The sequence below is a fragment of the Cajanus cajan genome, chromosome 2 (genome assembly GCF_000230855.2).
Source record: "Cajanus cajan strain Asha chromosome 2, NIPB_CcT2T_4, whole genome shotgun sequence".
Taxonomy (NCBI): domain Eukaryota; kingdom Viridiplantae; phylum Streptophyta; class Magnoliopsida; order Fabales; family Fabaceae; genus Cajanus; species Cajanus cajan.
The window spans coordinates 76,565,215-76,593,179 of record NC_138518.1 but is presented as its reverse complement, the minus strand read 5'-3'; the positions used below and the strand labels follow the sequence as shown (position 1 = coordinate 76,593,179).

General features: G+C 28.9%; 2 protein-coding genes across 2 annotated transcripts; both read right to left on the bottom strand.

Moving 5' to 3' along the window:
* Positions 1-12,324: 12,324 nt before the first annotated feature.
* Positions 12,325-14,393, bottom strand: LOC109801174 (BTB/POZ domain-containing protein At5g41330). Its single transcript, XM_020362181.3, has one exon. The coding sequence runs from the start codon at positions 14,129-14,131 to the stop codon at positions 12,761-12,763; it is 1,371 nt and encodes a 456-aa protein (XP_020217770.2). The 5' UTR covers positions 14,132-14,393; the 3' UTR covers positions 12,325-12,760.
* A 2,305-nt stretch (positions 14,394-16,698) lies between these two features.
* On the bottom strand, positions 16,699-19,610 carry LOC109800777 (hydroxyproline-rich glycoprotein family protein). The gene is made up of 2 exons (XM_020361645.3): positions 19,254-19,610; positions 16,699-18,281 (listed from the first exon to the last, which is right to left on the bottom strand). Exons 1-2 carry the CDS (start codon positions 19,368-19,370, stop codon positions 17,037-17,039), a joined length of 1,362 nt encoding a protein of 453 aa, XP_020217234.2. The 5' UTR covers positions 19,371-19,610; the 3' UTR covers positions 16,699-17,036.
* Between the last annotated feature and the right edge of the window lie 8,355 nt (positions 19,611-27,965).

The window sequence follows — 27,965 nt, the reverse complement described above, 5'->3', positions numbered from 1 at the left end:
TGTGTCTATTAATAATCTTATATTATATCTTAAAATATTTCCAATAAATTCACAAAAAATATTTTTAATCAAGTTTAAAATAAAATAAAAAACAATATACACTTAAGTAAACATTACCCTTTCATTATATTGGTTACTGTAATGATTAAAATATCTGGAAGCATATTAAAATAATAGAATAAATAATATAAAGTGTAATAGTTAAAATAAATAATGTAATATATAAAATATTAAAAATAACTTAAACCTATAATTTGTCACTATCAATATCTTAAATTATAAAGTTAAAATAATTAAAGAAATATTGTAAAAATAGGGTAATAGTTAAAATAAATTTATTTAATTATTGTCCAAAATTATTAAAAAAAACAATTTGTATTAAATTTAAATTTAGATTTTCATAGAACAAACAATATGTAATAAAAAAATAATTTATTAATTTTTAATCTAATTATTTGATTCAAATTAAACTAATTTTTTTATTAGTAAATTAATTTCATTAGAGAGAAAAGAGTATAGCAAATGTTATATCCAGACTTTACCCAAAAAAGAATTATATTCAAACAAAACATAGCATATGTCAAAATGAATATATCGTATATTAAAAAAAATTGCATATCATATTGATTGAAATAATCAATATGTCATAGTTATACACCATTTTTTTCCTTAAATAAAACTAGAAAACAACTAAATAATAATATATTAATTTAAAGTTATGTCTTTGAGCATTACATCAAAATAATAATGTAATTGGATTAATATAAAATTATACTATGTTGAACAAACGTCGTCCCATATCAAACGAACATTGCAACATTTTGAGAGTTGTACTTCTTTGCGATTGTCATGAGATAAATCAACCCAATCATAAATTTTAAATTAAAAAATTAAATCCAAATGATCTAATTAAATTGATTGATTTAAATTTTGTTTACACTTAAACATTTTTAACTGTAGATATCTCTAACTTATTATATCAGAAACTAATTTCATTCATACATATTCGAAAGTACTTTACACGCAGTAAAAATTAAACATAATTTTTTTTTACTAAATAGATATTTTTACAACATATGAGTGTGTGATATATAATTTCTATGCTAATCTATCATATTTCTCAACAAAGTCAACCAACTCGTAAAAGCTTATAATTTCCTTTATCAAATTCCTATTATATTCACTCAACTAATCTTTCCTTGTTCAAAATGTTTGACATTTAACATTTTTCTCACATGATTTTCAATCTAAAATTATGAATAATTATAATTCCCACCGACGATTGTATAAAACTAACAACTACTATACATGCATTGGACGACAATCGTCAATTGCCTTTGATTTAACAGAAATATATTTAAACATGGATTTGACGTATTCTCGAGTTGATGATATAGGTAGGTAACAACGACAGGTAACTGCAAACTGCTTTTGCAGTATTTAAATGCTCACTGATTTTCAATGGGATCTTCGTCTCTCTCTTTTTTTCTCTAACAAAAAATATGGGTATAATTTTTTTTACTCTTAAAAAACTTTTGGTGAAATAAAATTGGTTAAAATTTATAAAATAACTTCAAAAATTTGCATAATAATAATAATAATTACTGATGACTCGTTTTGACGGAAAGGGAGAAAGTTGAAAAAATATATATAAATATTTTTATATTATAAAATGAAAAATAATTTAAAATATATATTCAATTTAGTACTAGGGTGATAGGTGGATCAACGGGTACAAAGATTTTCAATGGTGAGATTAATCTTAATTAAAAGATTTTATCTACATGAGGTCACACGAGAGTACGTTTTCCTTCTCCCTCGTATTCCAGGGGACAATTTTGTTTTATTTTGCCCTTTGGCACTATGATTTAAAAAACAATCAAAATCCATGGTATTTTCTATAATTACGACGTCGTTGGTAGTAGGTTCGCGCGATTCACACAGTGCAACAGTCAAAAACTGGTTGCTGTTTGTTGTTGTTTATGCAGTTTTGATTGGGTCGGACCGTCAATGTGGTTGATGGCAGGTTCCGGTGAGTGTGGATGCGGTGGAAGTATGTGTCGGTGAAGTCTGTAGGGAGGGGGAAAAATAAACATTAAAAAATATATAAAAGAATCATGCATAGAGAGTCTATTGTGTGAGGCCCCATGTAGATAAACTTATTTAAGTAAAATCAATCTAATATTTAGGGTTTAAGATTTTAATTTAGTTTTCGTTTATTACTCTCGTTATTTTAAAAATATTTAGTTTAATTATTTAATTTTTTTAATGTTGTCTTTCAATTTAAATCAATATTAATGACGTTAATGAAATAAATGAAATGATAATATTGAACATTTTTTTGAAAATTAGATAATCAAATTGAATATTTTAAAAATAATGGGATCAAATTAAATATTTTGAATAATTTAATTTGGTTACCTAATTTTTAAACAATGTTTAATGTTGTCATTCTACCATATTTCATTAACGACGTTAATGTTAATTTGAATTGAATGATAACATTAAACATTTTTAAAAAATCAAAGGACCAAATTGAATCAATCAGGTTGAGTTGAGACTTTTTGCACGCTGTTGCTTGAGCCTAGAAGGTTATGTACTGACTATTCCTCCGACTGACTAGGTTAAGCTAAAAATCTTCACACCTTGATACTTGAGCTTGAAGGGCTATGTACTGCAAGACTCTTCCTCCAATTGACCATGGCAAGTTAAGACTCTTCACTGTGAAGCTTAAGCCTGAAGGGTTATGTACCATATGGCTTTTCCTTCGATCGACCAGGTCGACTTGACACTCTTTACACCTTCAAATTCGAGCTTGGAGGGTTGCGTACCATATGACTTTTCCTCTGATCGACCAAGTTGAGCTAATAGTCATTGATAAGTTGTTGATCAAATTGAATTTGTAGATCTCGACAATCATTGTTGTGATTTCTGTGTATAGGCTCGATTATGCTCATGAATGTGATTTATGTGGCTCATTATAAGAGATAAAGACACAACATGCTTTACAAGATTAAGATCATAATAGATTCTCACCTTTAACACCATCATATATAGAGAGGAAAAGGTTTTGAATGGAATATATTATATATACATTGAATTTTTTAGACTTGGATGGTAGTTAGGTTCTATGGTCATCGTCTATATTGGAATAAGAATGAATGGTTTTTTTTAAACAATAAGAAAATACTTATCAATATGGCATTGCCTAGTGAAACAAAAACATGTAATTGTTTATTATAAAACAATATCCATTATATTAACAATAATGAATCTTGAGATTCTAAGTAACAATAATTATCATGCACCAATAGAAATTCAATCACAAAGCTTCCTTTACCTCTTGAAAAATTGAATTAGCAAGAGGAGAAGAGAAGAATGAGGAAGTGAGCTCTTGAACTTTGAAACTCACTACTGCTAGAAGTCTAGATCAGCTACAAGGATGAGAGAAGAAGGGCTTAGTACAAAAATGGGGAGAAGTCTCACTCACAAAATAAAATCCTTTCTATTCCTCTCTAGAGTTTTCTTAAAACATGAGTTTATGAGATTCACGTCTTAAGAAAATTTTTATATATCTTTCCTGAACTGACCAAGCTTGTCTCTAGTTCAATTATCTCAAAGACTAACCTAACCTTTATGGTGTGTTTGGATGAAGAATTTATATGGGGTAATTCATTTATTTGAAGAATTTCAAATTCTTTGAGGTGAAATGCTTTGTTTGGATGAAATCCAATCATTTGTGAAATTCCTTAAAATAGTAGAATTTCAAATTCTCCAAAAAATGGGAGAATTTGAAATTTTTCATATTTGTTTTTCCTATTTCTCCTATATATTTTATCTTATCTCTTCATTTTTTTAATTATTAGATATTCAAAAATATTTTTAAAATTGTTAAACATTATCTAATATTAATTGTTAAAATTATTAAATATTATCTAATATTAATTTTTAAAATTAATAAATATTTAAAAATGGATTAATATTTATTTTTATAAAATTTAATTTAAAAATCTCAACATATAAATATATTTTTAAAATCAATTTTACTATGATGGAATAAAATTATCATATTCAACCTAACAATTTAAAATTTAAGAAATTTGAATTGACTCATCCAAACAAAATATTTTAAGGATAATAGAAATTGAAATCAAAGTAATTCAAATACCAAGAATTTAAAATTTCTTGAATTTGTAAAATTTCTCATCCAAACACACTATTAGAGTATTTTAACTCTATAATTCTTAAGCATCACTACTAACAGCAATTCACAACTAGACAACAATACTCATGCAATTAAATTAAAACATGATAAAACTAATCTTGTTGCAATATGCATATTTAATAATATGAAGACGAGTATTAGCAAAAATCAATACATTCTTATACATATTTTTATGCATTTATTTTATAATCAGTTAAAATTTATTAAAAAAATAAAAATAAAAATAAAGAAAGTTGATTAATTGAAAGGTGGGACACAACACTAGTTTTTACTTTTTAATAAATTTTAGCAAATACTATCTCCTTCTCATATCATTTTAGTTTCTTTCTTTTTTTACTATCCCGAAAGATTTGTTGTTTTAGAATTTTAAGTCTAATTAATATAATTATTTTTCAAACTTACTTTTATTTAATATCTAATACTAATTTAATTTTTTCAATTTGCATTAAGGATATTCTCAACCTTAAGTCATATATTAATTTCATGTGTCATTTTTTTTATTGTACCGTGTGTATAAAAATAGTTAATGTTAATAGTCTCACTTGGACATAGAAAGATTATATTGCATTGTTTAAGAAAAATAAGAGATAAAATTAAGAGATCAAATTAAACCTTTTAATAATAAAAAAATCCAAACTAAATAAATGGAGGAACTAAAAGAATAATTTAGTTAAAATAAAATTTGTGAAAGCATAGAAACCGAAAGAATAATTAAACTTGTCATTGTCAAAAAAACATACCAGAGATAACTTAAGAGTTGTTCAAAGTTAGAACTTTAAAAAGTGTAATTTGTTTTTTTTTTTTTGTCCTAAAGTGGAATTTTTATACCAAATTATTTTATCTCCGTGAGTTCCAATATTTTTGAAATTTTGTATGAAGTTGGACATCCTATTTTGATACTTAATTACAGTCATTAAATTGAATAAAACTGAGGTCCTACATAAACATAGGTGCGATGTGACACAATGAAATACCATAGGGTACAAAACCAAAATTGTAAAACATCAATTGTTTGAATAAAAAAAAACACTAAAACATCGGTAGTTATGGTAGTTAAATGTTTCTCAAATCTATGCGTATTTTCTTTATGCTACAAATCTGTGTATTAATCTTAGCCATCTAAAGACGAATGAGATAATATAAAAAGGCATGTTGAAAGTATGAAAAAGCATAGAGTTAATCATTAATATTAGGATTGTCAAAAGTCAAGGGAATAATTAAATTGGCAGCAACGGTGGCGATAAAATGGTTGTCCAAAAAAAGAAAAACTGGTTACGATTGTGAGTTGACATTAAATGCCCTTATTACTATAGTGAATGAAAATCACCGAATTTAGTAATGAATTGTTTGTGCTCATGAGCAATGCAACATTAATTGGATGGCGATCATAATAATGTTGTTTAGGTTCATATGGGAATCGGAGTTTGATCGCCGAGGCGGGTGGGACCACCGTCAATGCCATTTTAGAGGGCAGTACCGGTGGATGCTGGATGCCTACGTTTACCATACCACATAATGGCTTTTAACACTATTTTCTTTTCTTCCATAGCAAATGCTCCCTTTTTTTAATTGTTCATTGTTAGTCATATGATTTAATATGTTTTATCCTTAGTATAGGTTAAATAATTGTCGTCTTCTTATATTATTTGTCAACAAAATTCTTGTATTATAGTCGAACACAATTTTATAAAATATAAGTTGACTTTTTAATCAACTTTTTACACATGGATTAAGAAATATGCAATTTACATACAATTATACTAACTTATTTGGCAAAATAAATATGCAAACTTTTATTTTTTATTTTATTATTTTTTTGGCGGGCCAGCACAACCCAATTTATTTGGCAAGCTAATGACGAGACAGTCTTAAACAGATTGAGTTGACTTATTTTGCCATCTTTAGCATCACTATTATTTGTCAGGTGACATCAATTAATTCGCAGTGAAGATTTAGGTGGGTCAAGTCACAATTAAGACACGTGGTGTTTGAACTCTTACGATTAAGTAAAAAAAGTTACATTCTGACATCAGTTATAATTTTTGGCCTACTGGTAAGTGTTTAAGCTAACAATTGATATCAAAGTCAAAGTCACATGCTCGATTCCAAGTGGGAGCAATTGTTGAGAAGGAGATTGTTTGTCGAGTGGCATCATAAAGTCTCAATCGAGATACATGATGTTTGGGCTGCTATGTTTTTGGTTTAGTGATAAGCATTTGATCCAATAACCACCATCACCACTAACATTATCATCATTATTGTTGTTGCTATCATCACCATATTAATACTATTAATTGTTACTAACATAATTATTATTGCATTAACACATCTTTAAATTAATTTTGTTAGAATAAAAAAAATTTCCAAGTAGATTTATTTGAAAATTAAAATAAAGAAAAAAGCTAAAACTAAAATTTAGTTATAATTTTAAAACTTAAAACCATAGTTATTAAAATTGGTTCAAATTGAAAAACGATGGTTAAACTAGTCAACATGGTACTTCGAAGTTTGATTATAGTTTATGTTAAAATAATATTTGTCCAACGAAAATTAGGTCCCACGAGTATAAAATAGTTTTTAGTTGTTAATATTGAAATATTGCATGAAATAATGTCTATAAAAAATATTTTTTGACCAATTTTCAAGAAATGACCCAATGAACTAATATGATTTTTCAACATGATTATCAAAATAGAACACGAAGCTCTAAAATATCCACAAATTTGAATATATATATATATATATATATATATAGAGAGAGAGAGAGAGAGAGAGAAATCTGTTTATTTTAAGAGTAAGTCTAACTAGACTTACTTTGTTCAATAACTCATGTTCTACATCAAATTTTAACAATCTATCCATTGAATTTAAAGTTCTTAATGCGTAGATCAAGTCTACAAATTTTTAGAAAATTTGAAAATTATTTTATACTTCATTTCATTAATTCAAATCAATGTATAAAATAATTTTATGATTATCCGTCAATTTGAATTAATGAAATAAATTATCAAATAATTTTTAATTTTTTTAAAAAATTTACAGATTTGATTTATACATTAAAAACTTTAAATTTAATGGTTAGACCGTTATAATTTAATAGAGAATTGAACAAAGTAAATCTATGTAGACTAACTCCTGAAATAAATGAATCCATATATATATATATATATATATATATATATTCTTGTTGGATCATTCCACAATTCTATTGTCAAATCAAAAATTGAAACTAAATCCTTAATTAAAAAACAAACAAAACAAACGTGAACCACTTAAATTAATAATTGTTTTTGTTCTCGCGTTATTGTTGTATCACTTTTCAAAACCATTCGAGTTATTTTAGCTCTTAACGTCCACGGCATTTGACAAGGATATAGTAGGAATAAAAAAACATCCCGTTACACTATTATTCAATGTTTCTCAACAACTTTCAATTTATGGCATAAGAAAACACATTAGTCAATACCTCGACGATACAGATATTACAAGAAGAATATATATATATAAATAATTTGTTTTATCATGATATATATATATATATATATATATATATATATATATATATATATATATATATATATATATATATATATATATATATATATATATATATATAAAGGGGAGTTATAATTATATCTGTGTAACTTTTATTAAGTATTACACCACTCAATAATTTTATATTAAATGAAAATTTTGTAAATCCAACCGTTAGGTTGAAAGTTCATATATCTTAGATCATATATACAAAATTTTATATTAAATCAAGATGATTTGATACTTCATTTTTATAAGACAAAATTAATGTAATATATTCATTTCAAAATATACTAAAATATGAACGCTTTGATTACCTTTAATTTGTTGTTCACTTCTAACAAAATTTGATATACACATATAAAATGATATGAACTTTCAATTTAACGGTGGAATTTATAAAATTCACATTTAATATTAAGTTATTGAGTGATGTAATACTTAGTAAAAGTTATACCAGTGTAATTATAACTCTTTCATATATATATATATATATATATATATATATATATATATATATAATATATCATGTATATTTAATTGATACTCTTCAGTTTTTTATTAATCATATTACTTAACATATTTATATATGTTTTCTATTTCTATCTTTCTTTTAGGTGTTTAGTAGCATAGGTGTTTATGCAATAATTTTCTAGTGTTTAGCGGACCCAGACATGTCATGAGCTTGCTGGAAACTTTAGACAGGAGGAAAGCAAACATAAAGGGCACATGCATTTGGTGCGTAGTTACATACCATCCCAAAGGAACTCAGCTGCACATCTGTACACTATCTGTTTAAATATCAGATACAATGATTCATCTAAATTGAGATGTGGAATGATACTTATATAATAAATTATAGGGCATTTATTTTTAATGTTTATATCTCTCTATCACACTATTTATTATATTATTAATAAAATAAATTAACACAAAAAAAATATTGTACAAGTTAGCACATAAATTGTGGTACATTATGATTACTCAAATTACGATCCATACGTTTATTAAAAAAAATTGTAGATCCTAATTTCTAAATTCTAATGACAAAATTTTTGTTATAAAAAATTATTTTTATCTAAAATTCTAATATATGTTAGTATATTGTTAAAAATGTAGTTATAAACTATAGAGACATAATATATGTTGAATTTTATTTAAAATTAATATTAAAATTATTTTTTATATTAAAAGATTTATATCTATATATTATATTTATAATAATACTTTTTTGTTATCATTTTATGTAATGTTTTTTTATATCATTCAAGTGATGTCTAATCTAAGCATCAAACAAACTTTCTTCTTTTATGTATTTTGTGTTTAACAGTTTCCTTACGTACGGAAAAGAAATCTCAAATTACGTAAACAAAAGTTCCTCGATTAATGTTTTATGAAGGATTACTAAAAAATTATACCGAAAAAGTTGGTAAAATTCACTGGGCTAAGTTTTAAAAAATGTCATTGTTAATGAACCTAATTCTAACGTGGATGATTTACCTTAACCAGACCAATAATATGAACTAGTCAAAATGGTTACAAGTTGGCCTAGACTCAACATAACTACAATTTAAAATATTGCTTTCATTTTTATCAATGATCTTGTGAAGTCCTTCTTCTGATGAATTTTTTTGTTATCATAATACTTTTACTTAGTGTTATTTTTTATTATTATTTAATTTTTATTAGAATATTACTATTATCTGTGTTGACAGGTGAAAATGTCGCAAAATAGTTGTTAGATCAATGCTTCCTTATTGTCCCATTCAACCCAAGAGCCCAGACCGAGCAATGATTAGGTTTTTATTAATCTAAAAGAAATAGAATGGGCCTTTATTAAGATTAAGGCCATTAAGGACAACGTAGTCTTCACCCATCCTTTTGTTGTTGGATTCGTGGCCCCAACATTGCACATTTGCCAATCAATGACTTTGTTTAACTAAAAATTGTTAGCGATTGAACTTTTCAGAATTTGTTTGGCACAAATCATATGGCATGTTTGTTTACTATTTAATGCTAATTGATCCATACCATTGTAATCTCACATGAAAATTATTTCTAGTTTTCATCATTTTTTTTAATTTTAAAAACTTATCAGTAGTCATTAAACCTCTGCGATACTCATTCTCAGTTTACGTTGAAATACGAGTATTATACAATTTTTTTTCTCATCTTTTTAAGTGGTCGCTTTTTTATTTATTTTAATTTTATTTTTTATATTGAATCAATTTAGTTCACTTAAATATATACTATTAGGAATTGTTTGGTTCAAAAAGAGAGAAGATGAAGAAAAATTTTAATGAAAAATATGAAAGGAAAAAAGTAATTATTTTCTTATTTGATTAAAAAAAAAGAGAATTTAAATTTAAATTTGTATTCCTTACAATTTTGAATCTAGAAATATAACTAAACATATTTAGATATTATATTTGAAATATTTAAATCTCATTCCATTCCTCCAAATATTTTCAATATTAAAGCAATAAAATTAAATGGAGAGAAGTTTTACTCTTTTATCTTTGTAAAAATTAAAAATCAAATTAGATAAAAAATTAAAAAATCTTATAAATTCTCTCATTAAATAAAATTTTTATAAATATTTTTGTATAATATAAATATTTGTATTTAATATAAAGGTGTTAATTATATTTTCCCCTTCTTATTGCACCTATGAATGATAGGTGTGTTTTTTAATCAGTTGGTTTTGGATACAAACATTGCATGCATGTACTTAGTGAATATGTTAGGAGTCAGATACATTGATGCATCCCCCGAGACAACCACTACATAGGGTTCTCATGTTCGTCGGAGTTGATTGTGGGATGTTTATGACGTGAGGTCAAAGGAACATCAAGACAGTGAGACCATTTTTTATTTATTTTTTCACTTGGTTGGTTGCTTAATTTTGAAAAAAAGAGTGTGACGTATGTTATCTTATCTTTCTTGGGCCTATTCCTTGACTTTCCAGCTCATAGTTGTTATTCATAGGTGTAATTGCCATAACATTCTTGTATGAGCACCTCAATGATGCCTATATGACCATTTTTCGAAGTCATGGTTTTGACAACAACACTTTACCTTGGCAATCCATTTTTAAAGCCTTTTCCCTTTGGCCCAAAGAGACACTCACAAATTTTTTTGTACTAGTGACCTTGCTATTATGCATTATTGTATGGTCTTCTACATTTTTCACTTCTTTTGCAACCCAAAATTTTGAGTAACTTCCTTTTATTATAGCATGTATATGTGTATGACATCAAAATAATAAGGATAAATCCATTCTCTTTTGCAACATCTCAAACATAGCATCCTGAAATGAAAATACTCGAACATAAAAATAAAAATGAAGAGTTTCATGGCCCCATCAGCCGATATATTCACATCCTTGTACATCTTGCTAACATGGTCTTCCATATCCGCCCACAAATAAAAATAAAAATAAAAATAAAGAAATAAATTCATAATGTCTTTAAGAAAAATTGAAAAGAAAACTTCTAAATTTTCCAGAATTTATTCTCGTGAGTTCTGGAAATTAATTCTTGAAACTATTAAAAAAAATGAAAAAAAAGTGTTTCTAAAATTAATGCACAAAAAAATTTGCTATTAATTTTTATTGAGCAAAAAGACCACATAAGTTTCCCAAATGGCCCAAACTATGTTTCTCTCATTTCAAGTAAAATAATTTCTTTGGGCTTCATTCATTTTTGAGTCGACCTTGCTACATGCCCGTGCAAGTGGATTTGGTGCTGTCGATGTGATGATTGTAAATGAGGTTTGTGCATGATTGGTTTGATTCCATGACAATAATTGATATTAGGTGGCGTGAAGTTGGTGTGGTTTAACTGTGGAGATTTGGATGTTCGCAATAGTAGTCATGACGGAGGAAGTGTGTATGACTGGGTCTAAGCAAAGGTGGCTGTGGTGTCATAAGAAGTATTGATGGCAGAGGACAAATTGAGAAAGAGAGGAATCAAATAGAAAGAAAGAAAAATTCTCACCATTTAAACAAAATACTAGTATATCTAATAGATATAAATTCTTTCCCATGGTAGGAGACTTCATGAACCCTCACTAACGGCTATCTATGAAGAGGAGTTATAGGTTTTTATATATAAAAACATGTTTTTTAAAAAACTATTTTATATTTACAGTGTCATGAGTTTAGCTTTGATAAATTAATTATAAATCATTAAATGTAATTATAATACTTGTCTAAATTAATCTAAACCATACATTTCATAAAATGTATTTTTTAAAAGTACAAAATTTAATTGTCTAAGAAAAATCAAAATGTTTAATTCGCGAATGGATATACATCCCATTTTTTAACCATTATTTCGATACAAAATATTCACTACATAAAATAGACTAATTTTTTTTACATGCATATAAAATAAATATTTTCCTCCTCAAAACACCTCATCCTCATTTAGCTCTGGATCTGATGCACCAAAATACAAGACTAAGTCATTTATGTAAAAGAAAAAAAATAACCAAAAGTTTATACATGTTTTCATAAACAAAAACAAAGCTACAATAACAAAGAATTGGAGAATTGATGCACCTTTGTCTCACTAAACCAACCATCCATCCATTCATTTTATGCCGAATGGCATATTTGACATCTTACAGAAAGATTAAAACAATTTGTCAAAAAACATTGAATACAATTTGTCCACTTGGTTGGTACCTCACCAAACAATAAATATGTACACCATGTAAACCACCTACCAACTATCTCTTTGCCACCCCACTTTTTTTGGTTATAATTTTTGGACACTCCTTATTTTCAAGGCCCTATCTTTCTCCATGTAATTTTTCTTATCAAATCATATTATCTGCACATTTTTTTCCTCTCATTTCTCACCACTAGATATCTAGTAAAATTTGAATGTTCAAATAATATATTGCCTTTTTCTTCAATGAAACTAGCAACTAAACTATGTTGAATTTTGATAAGAACAATAACAAATCCACTCCTCCACTGTAGTTTGTAAGAAATCAAAAGTCCGTAGAAGAACTCTGCCAGACCTCAACAGATTGGTGATCCTTCCTAGTCAAGAACATGGTGCTCCCACCAAAGGCCAAATTGGTAACCTTAGCCCCACCCATGTCCCTAACCCTCCCCATCAAGTTCTTCTTGAAGATCCTTCCACCGTTCAAAACAACCTCAGACCAAAGCTCCACGTCACCAGCCTTAGTGCAAAACACCTGATTCCCCTGCGTTTGGATCTTGCAACCAAAACCTTCCTTCTTCCCATTCAGAGCCTTTCTCTTATCTCCCAGACAGACCCACGTGCTCTCGCCGCCACTACTCAACTTCCTCAAGTCCACGTAGGACGCCTCACCCGAATTCACCCCAACCTTAAAAATAACCGACAACCCATCACAAACTGCCACGTCAGCAAAACAATCCACCTTCTCCGAAGTCTCCCAGACTACGTTACCCGACCGAACGTCCCACAACCGCATGTTGCCGCTCACGCCGGAGGGACCGCTGTGGGACCCAGATGCCATCAAAAGCTTGCAACTTTCCACCCACTGCAGCTTCGTCGCCGGAATCGCCGAATCGATGTCGGCGCCGAAGATTTCGTTGTGGGCAATCTCCGTCACGGGGGCCAGGCTTTGAACATCGTACACCATTATGGAGTTTGAGTTTCTACGGGAAGATTCGAAGCTAACAAACATTTGCTCCGGCGAGGATCCGATGGCTTGGACGGTGGAGCCCGATTTGGTGACGTTTTCCCAGTGCAGGGTTTCCCTCACGCGCCCCTTTTCCAGGTCGAGGATTTGGAGGCCGGAGAAGTCGTTGGCGCCGGCGGCCACGAGCGACGGCGAGAGCGCGAGGAGAGAGTCGACGGCGGTGAAGTGGGTGAGGAGGGTGGACTTGCGGCGGAGGGACCAGTCGAAGGAGGTGATCTTGCTGCCGTGTGCGACGTGGAGGGCGCCGAACGCGGTGGCGGCGAGGGCGGAGGGGGAGTCGCGGCCGTTGAGGGGCAAAAGGAGGGATTTATGGAGGTTGAAGGGTTCGAATTGGGAAGGGTTGGAGAGGGAATTGATTAAGAGGGTTTCGACGCCGTAGAATCTGGACTCGATTATTAGGTCTTGGAGATCGAAAGCTTTGGCCTTTGAAGGAAGGTTACCGGTTCTGAGGAGGGAAAGGATAAGAGAGAAAAGTTCAGGGTCTCTGTCTATGAACGGCGTGTAGATTCCAGAAGATTCCGCTATTCGGGAGAAGAAGGTTTTGGGACCCGCCGAGGTTAGGGTTTGTTTCGTCGTTTGAAAGAGTTGACCACCCACGTCGATCGAAACTATGTTGTTCGTTTCCCCCTTCGGACACACCGCCGGTTTAGAGCCTTCAAAGGGAGGCATTCTTCTCAATTTTCTTCTTTCCTCCGTCTCAGCTGCCAATCAATTCAACAGAAAAAAAAAAAGAAAAAAAAAAAAAAAGGTTGTGTTACAGTAGTTGGGAATGTGTGAATGAAGAGAAGAGAAGACAGAAAAATGTGCTGCGGTAGGTGGGAATTGAGGATAGAGAGAAAGGTTGGTTTATTTATATACATATGGTGATGTGTGACAGGAGATAAAGGGTGTTTGTTTTTATTTTTAATTTTTTTGTTGTTGGTTTTGTTTTGCCATGAGTGTAGGATCTGGTGCTCCAGAAGGTGCAGCAATGCAATAAAAGTCTTGGGTCTGGTCAACGCGATGTTGGTCCAGGGCTTCTAGAATTGCGTCATTGCTAGCGTTTTTCTATATTTTAAAAATAAAATAAATATTGGCATGCCGGAATGGACCATGTTCGAGAACTGACGAAAATAAAATAAAACCAACATATTCTCGACGAGTATCTTTGGGTAATGTCGCACGTGTTTCCTATGGAGAATTGCTATGACATTAGGTTGGGTCAAATTTGGTGCCTAAGTTCTACAGGAAATGAAATAAAGGAGAGAGGCTGTTATTGACAATTTGACTATTAATTTTATATTACATGTTCTTAGATTTTTCTGTAAATAATATTAGTTAGTAGACCGAATGTTACAAACTTATGGCGCGGAGATGTATAAAAGAAATATTACATAAAATTAACTATATTTTTGGCTTCTTGTTAGTAAGACAATCTAATTAATAATATTACTTACTACTATATATGTATTAGATTTTTACATTTTTACTGGAATGATTTTATTAAAGTTTAATCACAAAGTTTGACAGAATTAATAGATTTTCAACTACTTGGTAAGAGAATTTTTTTTAGAGAAATTAGGAAGACAATCTAATCTAATTAATAATGTTTCTTACCATTAGATAATATAATATATTTTTACATTTTACTTGAATGATAAAGGTGTTTTTTTTCTTTCTAAAAGTGTTTTTTTAATAAAATAAACACTTTTTTATTTTTTTATGTGTTTGTCTAATATTTTTTTAAAAAAAAGAAGTTTCTACTTTTTTAACAAGTAACTTCTATCTGCTTTTTAAATAATTACTTTTTTCAAAAGTATTTATTTAAAAACACTTTTTTTAAGTTTAAACATACTAATTCAATAATTAAAATGACTAATAGATAGTTAGACCCTTTAGTATGTACACTGACAAGAGTTTTATTTTTTATATGTATGTAGAAAACAAATGTTGAGAATAATAAATTTTACTTTAATAAAAGTTTTAGAAATATTTCTCTTTTGTATAAAAAAAATATTCAAAAGGTTTCTCACTACTTGCAATAAACAATTAAAAGATAAATTTAAATATAATGTTGAATGTTTGATACTTTGCTTGCTCAATGTAGGATTGACTATGGAAAGAATATTTGATATATTTAAATATAAAATCAAATGGTCAAGAAGCAATGAAGCAAGAACAAAAAACGGAAACAACTAAGAAAAAGGTAGGTTTTGTTTGGACCCTGGAGAGTCGTGGTGGACTGGACCTGAAGTTGTTAATTTTAGGGCTCTGCTGTCAGGGTAACGGCTCTAAGGTATTTTTTGGGCCTTCTACACTAGTTTTAATCCGGTTTCTAAAACGGTTTATGGACAAAAGCAAATTTGGTTTAAAATTTAAAAGCTTTTTTAATAAAAAAAAATATTTAAAAATCGGTTTTGCATTCAATTTAGGATTAATTCTTAAAACGAATTTAGTTAAAATCAGTTTTGAATCAAAATCAGTTTCATAAACCAGTTATTCAGACCATTTGTTAAGAAGTTTGTCACTTTATTTTTTTTTTGGTAGTTATTTGTCACTTTATTTTGAAAACAGGTTTATATTATTAGATTTTTTTTAGTTCTTGGTTTTTTTTTTTTATTAGTGTAAATAATTTTTTGATTAGTGAGTGTTGCTTGGTTTGGATTAATGTAACTATTTTTTTTTTTTTCAGTCTTTCAAGCTACCACTGGAGCAAAAACTAATTGAAAAAAGCGAACTTATTTTTTGTCAAAAATTAGAGAGAAAAAAAATAAATAAAAACAGGCCAGGTTAAACACCCTAAATCGTAACTTTTTTCGTTCAACTACGAAGTATTACTAGACAACCATCTTAGTCGTCAAGTTCTCATTCACACTTTTTTCGTTAACTTTTTATGAACTTTGACTGCACCCAAAGAGTAGAATTGTTTATGTGGGGAAACATGTCTTTCACTCTAGAACATGGTAGTCCAAATTTTGGGAATCTGTCTCCCTATTATTAATTAGTTGGATCGGTCAATTCTGTATTGAACTATAGCAAATCTGAACACTCGGAAAATTTCTGATTCCTCGAGTGAAATGCAAATGTTGCATAGTGCCAACATTGGTCGAACGCGTTGCAAATATTTTAAAGCTTTATTTTCTGAAAGAGAACAATTCTCGTATCAACATTCACTTTCAAAGTTTCCTGTGACTCTGAGTGAGAAGATTGGACTCACGCACAAATTTGGACCAAGGTTCAAATTTGGTGTATCCATATAATCAAAACAATCATCATCTTTGGCTATTTAATATATGACCATCATAGTCAACTTATAATCACAGTCAACTATATTACATATATAATCATAGAGGGTACATATGCTAAAAATGTACAGCTATTTCTAACCCAAACTTGGTAACAACTACAATAGATATATTAAGCAAACTCACTATTTTTTTTATTCGGGGCCATTGAGTTCAAAAAAGAACCCCATCACTGTGTTAGACTTCCAAATCTTAATTTACCATGATTGAATATAGCATGTAGCATGGCACAAAATTAAAAACCAATGCCAAATTGGTGAACAAGAAGCCATAGTGTGAGTCCTTATTGGTTAGCTGAGACCAGGTTGAATCATTGGGAAAAAGGACCAATCCTTGGAGGCCCCTCCCTCCTTCCCTGCAACTTTCTCATTAGCCCACCAATCAGCAACTACATTATCTCTTCCATCTGCATTATCAAAATTGAATTCTTTAGCAGAAGAAAGAGTCAAGGACTGATCCTTCTCATTAACTGTTGCCTTATCTCCACCCAATGTGGTTTCCAGTGGTTGATCATTGGGATTTTCAGCAAGGACTTGTTTGTCATCACGCTCTGTTTCTACAGAATTTTCTTCTTTGTCAGCTGTTGCTGCATCATCTTTCAGTTTTGACAGGACCTTAGTCCATGCTGATGCTGCAGGCTTGTTCTCAAGAGATTTCAATACTTTTTGGGAGGATAATTCAAATGAAACCCTGTGGTTTATACTAATCTCACTCAGGCGATTATTGCTTGGATGTGGAGACATTTTGATCTCAGAAACCCAATGATTTGAAAGAAAACCAGTTTGACTTGTGGACCTTGCAGCATCTGGGGTCAAAGATCCAGAACCTTGGTTTGACTTTTGCTTTTCATAAGCAGATAGTTTATCTAAGTTGAGAAGCTTGGGAGGGTCTGTTCTTTGGAAATCAAGGATATGGGAGAAAGTGGCATTAAATTCAGAGTCAGGGAGTGGAGATGAGGTGCCGGAAGCTGAGATGGCAGATCTTGGTGATATCAGTTGACCAACAGGACTTCCGGGATGAAACTGATAGGATTGGAAGTCATAGTGAGATATTTGGAACCTCTGAAAGGTTTCACCGTTCCTATTGGGGTCTAGTAGCTGAGCAAATGGAACCTCGGGCGAAGAAGGCGTGGTCATGTGGACGGATTCGGGCGGTGGAGTGAAAGGAGCAGTGGAGGAAGCTGAGAAAACAGGTGGTGAGACTAATTGAGTTTCATGAGCATAAGGGCCAATGGCAAAGATTGAGGCAGGGCCACCAGGAGAGTACATGCTGGCAGACACACAAGTGTGAGATAATTTACCAACTGGTGATTGTGCAGTTGAAGGAGGTTCTGATTGAAAGAAAGATACAGGTGACGAAGGAGGCGCAACGAAGGGAAGTGTTATACTAGGCGCTTGAGTTGAACTAACAGCTGCAGCAGGATCAGCTCCATTGGGGATTGTTTCTGGAACAAGCACAGCATGCCCTATGCGCTTTCGGTTTTTCTGATATCCAAAACACCCAATTTTGCTCAACCAGTTTCCCCATCTTTTCTTCTGCAAGCAAAAGTAGCTGACTTAAGTTTCAGCCATAGAAGACACTACAACTGTTCCCTTGATTATTATTGTTGTAAGCAAACTGAAATACAATTCAGACCTTAATCATAATATTGATACCCCCCATATTGAATAAGAAACAAACACAGTAGTTTTTACTCCTTGAGCATCCCTTTTTTCAGTGAAAAACGTAAGAAACCAAATAATAGTCATACATGGCAGGAATCAGGACAAACACTATAACTTCTTTGGAAATTGATCAAATGAGTAAAAATTCTTTATAAGTATTAGGAATCAGATCCTTTCCACTTTGTTATTAGTCCTTGTTAAGTTCTGGGATTCATTAATCTGATTACAAAAAGTGAGATTCAATAGCCAAAAACAAGAGAAGGCCTATTTTGTTATTTTCACTTAACTGTGCATATAGCGCTACATGTTTTTCACTAAATTAATTCAGTAAGTAAAAGACTCTCTCCAAAAAGAAGACTTGCATAATTAAAAAAGAAAAATTATATTCTCATTTTATTACTACTAAGTACTAACTCATCAAGAAAACGACTGATATCAACTAAAAGCAGAAACAATGGAAAACCGATGAGTTCGGACTTTACACGCTATGCTATTACCTAAGGCAAAGACCAAGCACAGGAAATTCCTATTTATTTTTTCCATGAACTTGCCATCTTTTGAAAACGAAAAGTTTGCTACTTTATTTGCTCGCGCACAAAGGGAAAAAAGAAAACGAAAAGATCTATTCTTTTCGGAAAAGAGATCAATCAATTATATAATAAACTCAACCAAACAGTGATCACGAAATGAATTGCATATCAAAAACCAAGAAAAAGAACCACAAGGCTAAAGGGTATAATCTAATGCTTCAAAGGATCAAACCCCCCGAAAAAAAAGCATTTTTTTTCTTGCAAAACTGGTGTGAAATAAGGGAGTTAAGTAACTATGGTTATGTGATTATACCTGGGAAGGAGGTTGAATAACGCGATTCTGGGCAGAGGCTATGGCAAAAGCAGCAGCGTTTATAGTTTCGAAAGTGTTGTTAACGGCTCTGGCATCATTCCCATTAGTTCGTGTCATGTTTGTGTTGGGCGATGAAAATAATCTTGAGTGGTGAAAGAGAAAAGTGATGAGAGGGGAAGGGGATTAGCATAAAGAAGTTGGAGAATGAAAGTGCGAGAGAGAATGAAATCTGAGTTCGTTTATGCGTGCTGTGCTATGCCGTGAGTTGCGTTGGCGTGTATTTGTGTCGTGTGTGAGTACAACGCTGCTTGGCTTTGAGTTGAGGTCAAACACGGCAATGACTTGCTCCTCATGTGATTAACGAAGACTCGGTTAGCCTACCCTTGTCCTTGCTTTTTTATTTATGCTTTATGTAATTATCATTTCATTTACCCAACTACCCTTCCTCCTTGTCCTACACTAAGCAACCCCATACATACTATATAGTAAACTTACAAATTAACTCTTAATATTTTTTTATTACCAATTAATATTCTTCATCCAACACCTTTTTTTTACATTCTCTTTCAAAAATTAACTCTTAATATATTTATATAGAAATCATTTAACAAAATTATAATACAATTTAATTGTGTATCAACTAATGAAAAATAATTGTAGGAAGATTGGTGTGTTGTTTAGTTAATAAATGTGGTGTTGGGAAGAGACAGAGAGGGGTAATGAAAAGAGAGGAGTGGTTGTTTACGTTAGCGGAAGTGCACGTGTGCACAGCCATTTCTGGACGGCTTTCGTGCGCAGCAGCACCATCCCACTCACAACCCGTGGGCCCCACCGCCACCACTTTCAAATAACTTGCACGAATGGTCAAGCCCTCACTTATCCCTTTTCCTAATCCAAATTACTCTCTCTCTCTCTATATATATATATATATATATATACATATATTTATTTATTTATTACTCATCTATCAATGGGATAATATTAATAATTCTTCTCTCTGAAATTCATGCTCTAAACATCATTATGGACCCAAACTCATAACCCTTTATTCTCCTCGTTTATCTTTCTTTATCAACCTTTCTAAATAATTATTAGTCTTCCTTTTATTCTGCAATTAGAAATATGATGTTCAACTCTCTTAAAATATTTTAGTTAATATCAGTTTCTTTTTCTAATAAACTTACAGTATTTCTTGACCAAAATTCAACGACTAATCTATTAGAATACTAAACATTTTTTTTTTCAAGATATTGATTTTTTTTCTAACAAATATTTTCATATGCATGAACTTGAGTCAAATATTAACTATCTGACTAAGAGACATGATTAAATTGAGTTTTCAAAATACAAGTTAAAGAAATAAAAATATATATATATAAGTATTACAAAGCGTTGAAATTTTAATATTTTCAAATGATTGAGAAATAAATAATAAATATTTTATTTTTTAATTATTAATATATGTATCTGTCCCTTATGAAATGCATTAACAGAACTAATTTCTTATTCGAATTTTAGTTGTCTACGAGGTTGAAATTTGGGTGTGTTGTTGAACTAACGTGCTTTAAAAATACCAAGCATCAAACAACTACCGGATTTTGGAAAGTGGCCAAATTAACGTGCGAATAAATTCTAACAAAAAGGCCCATTTCGAGAATTCTAGTCCTTTCAAGCCAGTCTAGTGTTGCCACGACTCACTCAGTCATGACTTTAATTTCATTTTCAATTAACGATTTTTCTTATTATAGATAGGAGATTGGAGCGGCCTTTTTTTTTCCCCCTTTAATAAGAGATATAATTTATTCTCACCAAATAATTTTTATGTGATAAGGTGATACTTCTAATTATGATTAAATGTTGATGTTAAGTTTTGAATTCTGATTCTTAATTTAAAAAATAAATGTTAAATCACTTTTGTTATCAACTTTTGATGAATAAAAATAAACATATCGACGCGTTTTTCTTAATTAATTATCTTGATTTTGAATTTTTCATCCAATGCGTCAACAAGAGCTTGAGATGCCAAGGAAAAAAATTAAAACCAAGGAATTATATCTCTTGAAATCCATGCTTCATGGACAATGAATGATTTACCTAAACTCTGTAGAAGACAATCATGGCCTTAAATCGGTTTAAAACAAAACCCCACCTACCAAGACATGTCAATCTAGAGTTGATAAAAAACTACTTATAGCACTAGAAATGTTTGAGGAACAATGGGCTCACTAATAGGTTTGTGGCCAAAAGGTAAAGCTATAACATGTGATTGTTATTGTTATTGTTTTGGCCTCGCCAAAAGCAACCCTAACTAAGCCTTCTAATTATTACCCCTATGTCTACGTTCACTTCACTTCATGTACAGTACACTTTCACTGCTTAATAGCCATCCCTAATTAGAGTATCCATTTCTATATAATTTTCATTTTGTAAAAACAAATATTCTTCCTGGATTTTATATCTGTACAGCTAATCTATATCAATAATAAAAAAATTTCTCTCATTTACCATTCATTTTAATTTATCTTTTCTATTTAACTTTTTAATAATTATGCATAATCTCTAATAATTGAGCAAACTATTAGAATAAATTCTCTTTTTTAACGTATAGTACCTTTTTATTTACTAGTATTTATAATATTTATCCTTGCATTGTAATTGTATTAGATTCTTGTCTGCATATTTATTATCTACACATTTTACATAGTCTAAACTTGTTGAGTGGCTTAAGAAAAGTTATTTATTTTCTTTTCTTTTTTGTCCTTTTAAACAAAAAAATTAAAATATTTTACTTTACTACTTCTTTTCATCATTTTATTCCGGGTAATTATTTTTCCCTATGATTCGATTTTAACACTACGCTTTTGATGGGAAGAAAATTGTGAAGCTAGTATATATGCAGCCTAGCTTGTTACCTGGTGATGCTATGAAACATGCTGGTTGGCATTTTATAAGTATTCTAATGGAATTAAGGAACTCAATCTTGATTTCAAAAGAATTTGTTTTACCCTCTTTCCTCCAAATTTCCGATAGGGTCCCTTTGTTAGTTGTTGCTATAATATGAGGAAGAAAGCTTCAAATCAGTGGGGTAGGAATAATAATAAAAGTCACAGATTCTTTTCCCTTTTGCTTGTGTCCTAGGGCAACTGAATAACAATTGAACTGAAGACTTTTGGGGCGATAATTAATCTAGGTTTAGATAGCAATCTTGTTAGATAACTGGGGACACCTTTTTCATCATTGGACAGGTAGTACTAGTGAATTATCAAATTTATCATGCCATTCTGATTGTGCTAAATTTTCTTTATGACCCCACCCTTTTTGTTTGACTTCTGCGAATGCAAACAAAAGAGTTAGAAATATGATTTTCAGGCCTTGCTACAATTAAGCACAAATCTAGGTGTATATAAAACAAAACATTAGCATATGACGCCCATTTGGTTAGCTAATTAACAAAAATTGCGTTGCTAATTTAAGACAACAACAGTCTAGAACTCGAAGGAATTAATAATGCATTTAAGAAGCCGAAAAAATAGTCTCAAAAATTAATTTAAGCTTCAATAAGATTAAAAAGGCGGAAAGAGAGTTAGGAATTCAAGTTATGCCTTTATAAAGAGAAGAAAAAAATTAAATGGTGAGTAACTAGTGATTAATCTGTATAATTAGTACAGAAGAAAAATCTTGAAAGAAAATTTCTGGTCCTCTTTCAAAAAGGTAGCAATTAATATCCTAAACGGTGCATTAGAGTACCACACCAATATAATTCGGTGACCTTAATTTAAAAAACGTGGCGTTCTATAAATTAATTTTTCTGGTAAGACCTCTTGTTATAAGTTATAACAAGTTTATCTGCAGAATACGTATTGATTAGTGAGCATTCAGTAATTTGCCCGTTAAAAGTTTCGAGACATCTTAATATAATATATATATATATATATAGAGAGAGATGAGAGATTCTTTTAATCTAGGAGTAAGTCTACCTAAACTTACTCCGTTCAATAACTCATGTTCTATATCAAATTTCAATGATCTAACCGTTCAATTTAAAGTTCTTAATGCATAGATCAAATTTGTAAATTTTTAAAAAATTTGAAAATTAGTTGATACTTCGTTTCATTAATTTGAATCATGTATAAAATGATTTTATGATTATTCGTCAATTTGAATTAATGAAATGAAGTATTAAATAATTTTCAAATTTTCTAAAAATTTGCAAATACAATCTATGCATTAAGAACTTTAAATTGAATGGTTGGATCGATGAAATTTGATGTAAAACATGAGTTATTGCACGGAGTAAGTCTAGGTAGACTCACTCCTGAAATAAAAGGATCTCTCCTCTCTCTCTCTCTCTCTCACACACACACACACACACACACACACACACACACACACACACACACACACACACACACACACACACACACACACACACACACATATATATATATATATATATATATATATATATATATATATACACAGAGAGAGGGGATTATAATAACACCGATGTAACTTTTACTAAATGTTACACCACTCAATAACTTTATATTAAATGCGAATTTTGTAAATCCAACCGTTAAATTAAAAATTTATATATCTTAGATCATATATACAAAATTTTATATTAATCTAAGATGATTTGATACTTCATTTTTATAAAACAAAATTGACGTAATATATTTATTTCAAAATATACTAAAATATGGACACTTTGATCACCTTCAAATTGTTGTTCAATTTTAACAAAATTTGATATACACATATAAAGTTATATGAACTTTCAATCTAACGGTTGGATTTTCAAAATTTACATTTAATATAAAGTTATTGAGCGATGTAACACTTAATAAAAGTTACACCGGTGTCGTTTGAACCCTCCTCATATATATATATATATATATATATATATATATATATATATATATATATATATATATATATATATATATATATATATAAGGAGGGTTCAAACGACACCGGTATAACTTTTAATAAATAATCCTAGTATATAAAAAGAAGGATGTCTATAATAATAAATTTCTCCTCAAATATATTAAAGATATAATTATCAAACAACAACGCTTATAACTATGTATTAATTATCTTATATTTATTAAATTAAATAAAAAATATAAAAAAATGTATTAAAAAACTTATACAATTAAGAAATACTGTTACTAATTTTATTTTCTCCTTTTTTTACTGCAATTTTACTTTCTTCTAATATTATTACTTTATTACTATATATTAAGTAACATTAATTAGTAATTCAAGGAATATATTAAATAATAATTAATTTATAAAACAAGTCTTATCTTATAATTAAAAAATTCTCCAAATTAAGGATATAATTTCTATATATATTACAAATGTTCATATTAATATGTTAAATAATAATTAATTTAAAGAATATATATTTTATTTAAATATAAATATTTGTTTATTAAAATATTGATATGAATATCTTAACTTTTCTATATTAAGATATGTTAAATAATATCTTAATATATAAAAGGAAATGAAATTCTAAATCGAACCTACTTTTCTTATAAAAGCATGTGATATTAAATGAAATAAAAAACGATAGACTAAGGGGGTGTATTGAATTAGAATTTTAAAGGACTTTTTTAGTTAAAAAGAATCCTACGGATTTTAAAAGACTTTGCAGGATTTTCATGACTTTTAAGATTTTGCAGGATTATACAAGACTTCAAATCAATATTTTAATGGATTCTGCAAGACTTTTAAATCAGGATTTTAATGGATTCTGTGGGATTTTATGGAGTTTGGACATTTGATAAGATTTTTAAAAAAAAAAATCATACATTCAAATTTAAAAAGAGTCAAAGACAAAAATAATAAAAAAAAACAATAATGTTTAGATAAATAATAATAATAATTCTCCATAATATCCTATTCTCTTTTTATAGCATCCACTATCAATTGTAACAATTCATCGGAATCCTCCTTGGTCCAAGCTTCATAGTTTTCTTTCTCTTTTCCTTTTTCTTTATTATTTCCTTGTGAATCTCCCATTTGAACTACTAAAACAATATATGTTGAAAACTAGTTATATAAATAATTATGGAAAAGAGACAAAACCAATAAAGTTATATTATTATTTTTAGAAGCACACCAATCATACAAGATCGAATATATCTTGGCTATCCAAATGGATCAAATACCTCAGTCATTATAAAAAAAATGTAAAAACGAAAATATAGAATCACAAGATAATTTTTTATATAAAAAAAATCAGTATATTCGATACTGAGAAAATATTTAGATATATAATTTTTTTTTATATAAACAGAAGTATTTAGATATAGAGATATATATATATATATATATATATATATATATATATATATATACTATTTTAGTTATATATTATATGATAATTTTTAACGATATTTATATATGTAAATTATTTTAACAAATATTTTAACAATATTTCCTTTTTTAAGAAATAAGCTAATGAATGCATAAATCCTAAACCCTAAAAAATTAGATACTGCAATGTCTTATGTTAATTTTATTTTTTTAAAATATAAAAAAATATTAATTTCACAATATAAAAATAAAAATAAAAATTCATAGTAAAAAAATAAAATAATTGTTGAGTCATAAAAGGATGAATGATAAGTGTAACAAATTAAAGGGAATGAGAGAGTTCGTAGTTTTTATGCTGAAAGGGTTCTTCCCCCAACTAAGATCCATTTTCATCTCATTCTACTCATAGAAACCCTAACAAATTCATCTTTTATATATATATATATATATATTGTAGAGATTATGATATTAATTTCATCTTTTACCTTTTTCTTTTCTTGACGTGTGTTATAAAAAAAAATACCACTTAAAAGTTGAAATTTCAAGCATTTTTTTGTGTTATATAAAGGATCAAATTCAACTACATAGAATAAAATAAAGCAAGTCAATTAAAGAAAACGAACAGAAAAATAGAGCAAGTCAATGACACTATCATTTACATATCAAAGTTTCACAAAATAGAGGAATGAGATGAGAACAGTACTACAATATTATATATGAGCAATGAACAATAGTGTAGTATTATTAGTAGAGAAAAAATGGAGAAGACAATAGCATAGAACAAAAAAAAGATGAAAAACTCACTTGAAAATTCTTGAAACACTTGAAAAATCACTTCAAACAATCCTTCAAAATCCGATGGGTTTGGATGGGATTGTTTTATGAATCTGGTATTTATAGATAACACTAGAAAGTCCTTCAAAATTCCTCTCACACAACAATCATTTAAAATCCTTATATTTTTGAATACCAATGATTTGTTTTTAAGTTGTAAAAAATCTCAAATGAATACTAGTGGATTTTAATGGACTCTTTAAAAAATCTTGAAAATCCAGATTGAATACCACTAGATTATTTTTAAGTGACATAAAATCCTGATTGAATACCAATAAATTTTTTTACTAAAAAAAAATCTTTTAAAATCCTACGAAATCTTAAACTAATACACCCTCCTAAGTATCTCATTAACATGATAAACGCTAACCAAAATTTGAGAAAAACTCTTCCTATACATTGTCTAGAGCATTGCATCCGTCACAATTTATTGACCAAACCCTAATACAATTTATTGTTTTTGAGTTCAGTTTTAATAACCGTTCAGTGTTGGAAAATTAAAACATTATTAGTGAGGTAACATTAACAGGATATCTATACTAATACTAATATATAAAGAATTTTGGTAATCACCTTGATTTTCACTTTTTTTTATCATTATATCCTTTTATTTTAAAAAATTAGAAAAATATTTATTAATCTAATTTAAGAACTTAAAATTAATGAATTTATACTAATATATAAGGGATACCAATTTCAATAATTAATTTTGATCTTCATTTTTACATGAACCATTTTATTTTTTGTTTATTTTTAATAATTGCTACATTTTTTATTAGTAACTTCTGATTTTTTTTTCCTTTAATACAATGCAGGCACTCCGTGCCTTTTTCCTGCTAGTGTTTATAATAAAAATTATATTTATATGATTTAAATATTATCACTTAATTAGTATTAACATTAACCAGTTGATTCACTCGTGCAATGTATGGAGACTTAGTTAACTTTTTTATCAATAATAAATTATTTTTTATATTTTATATTATTTTAAATATTATACAATTATAAAAAATTAATATAAAAAATTGTATTTTTTATGTCTGAATCTTAAGGATTCCTCTCCCCCTATGATTCAAAATTGTCAAATAAATAACAATAACAAAATATATCAGGTTTGATGTTTTATAATAATAATAATAATAATAGTAATAAGTATGAAAAAATTATCGTATAATTACATTTTTTAAGATTGAGTTTATAATGATAAAAAAAATAGTTTAAAAAATGGACACATGTTTCAACAGAGATAAAAAAAAAAAATAATAAAAAAAAAATAAACCTCATTCCGAAATTTAAAAAAAAAAAATATATATATATATATATATATTATGTGAAAATATGTTGATTAAATTAAATAATAAAAATTTAATATTAAAAAGAATAAAAATATATTAATGAGTTTAGTTTAGTAAATGATATTTTGCAACATTTATGTACATATGAATATATTATTTAAACAAACATAAAAAGAAAATCTTAATTCTTGTATAAATATTTCTAAAAATATTTATGAAAACAAATTTTAGTTATTCTCAATAATTATGA

Bases quoted from the DNA above. Each gene is read 5' to 3' on its own strand.
- LOC109800777 (XM_020361645.3), bottom strand. From the start codon at position 19,370: ATGACACGAACTAATGGGAATGATGCCAGAGCCGTTAACAACACTTTC. The intron at 18,282-19,253 runs GTATAATCACAT...TTTTGCTTGCAG, and splicing joins TTATTCAACCTCCTTCCCAG to AAGAAAAGATGGGGAAACTG.
- LOC109801174 (XM_020362181.3), bottom strand. From the start codon at position 14,131: ATGCCTCCCTTTGAAGGCTCTAAACCGGCGGTGTGTCCGAAGGGGGAA.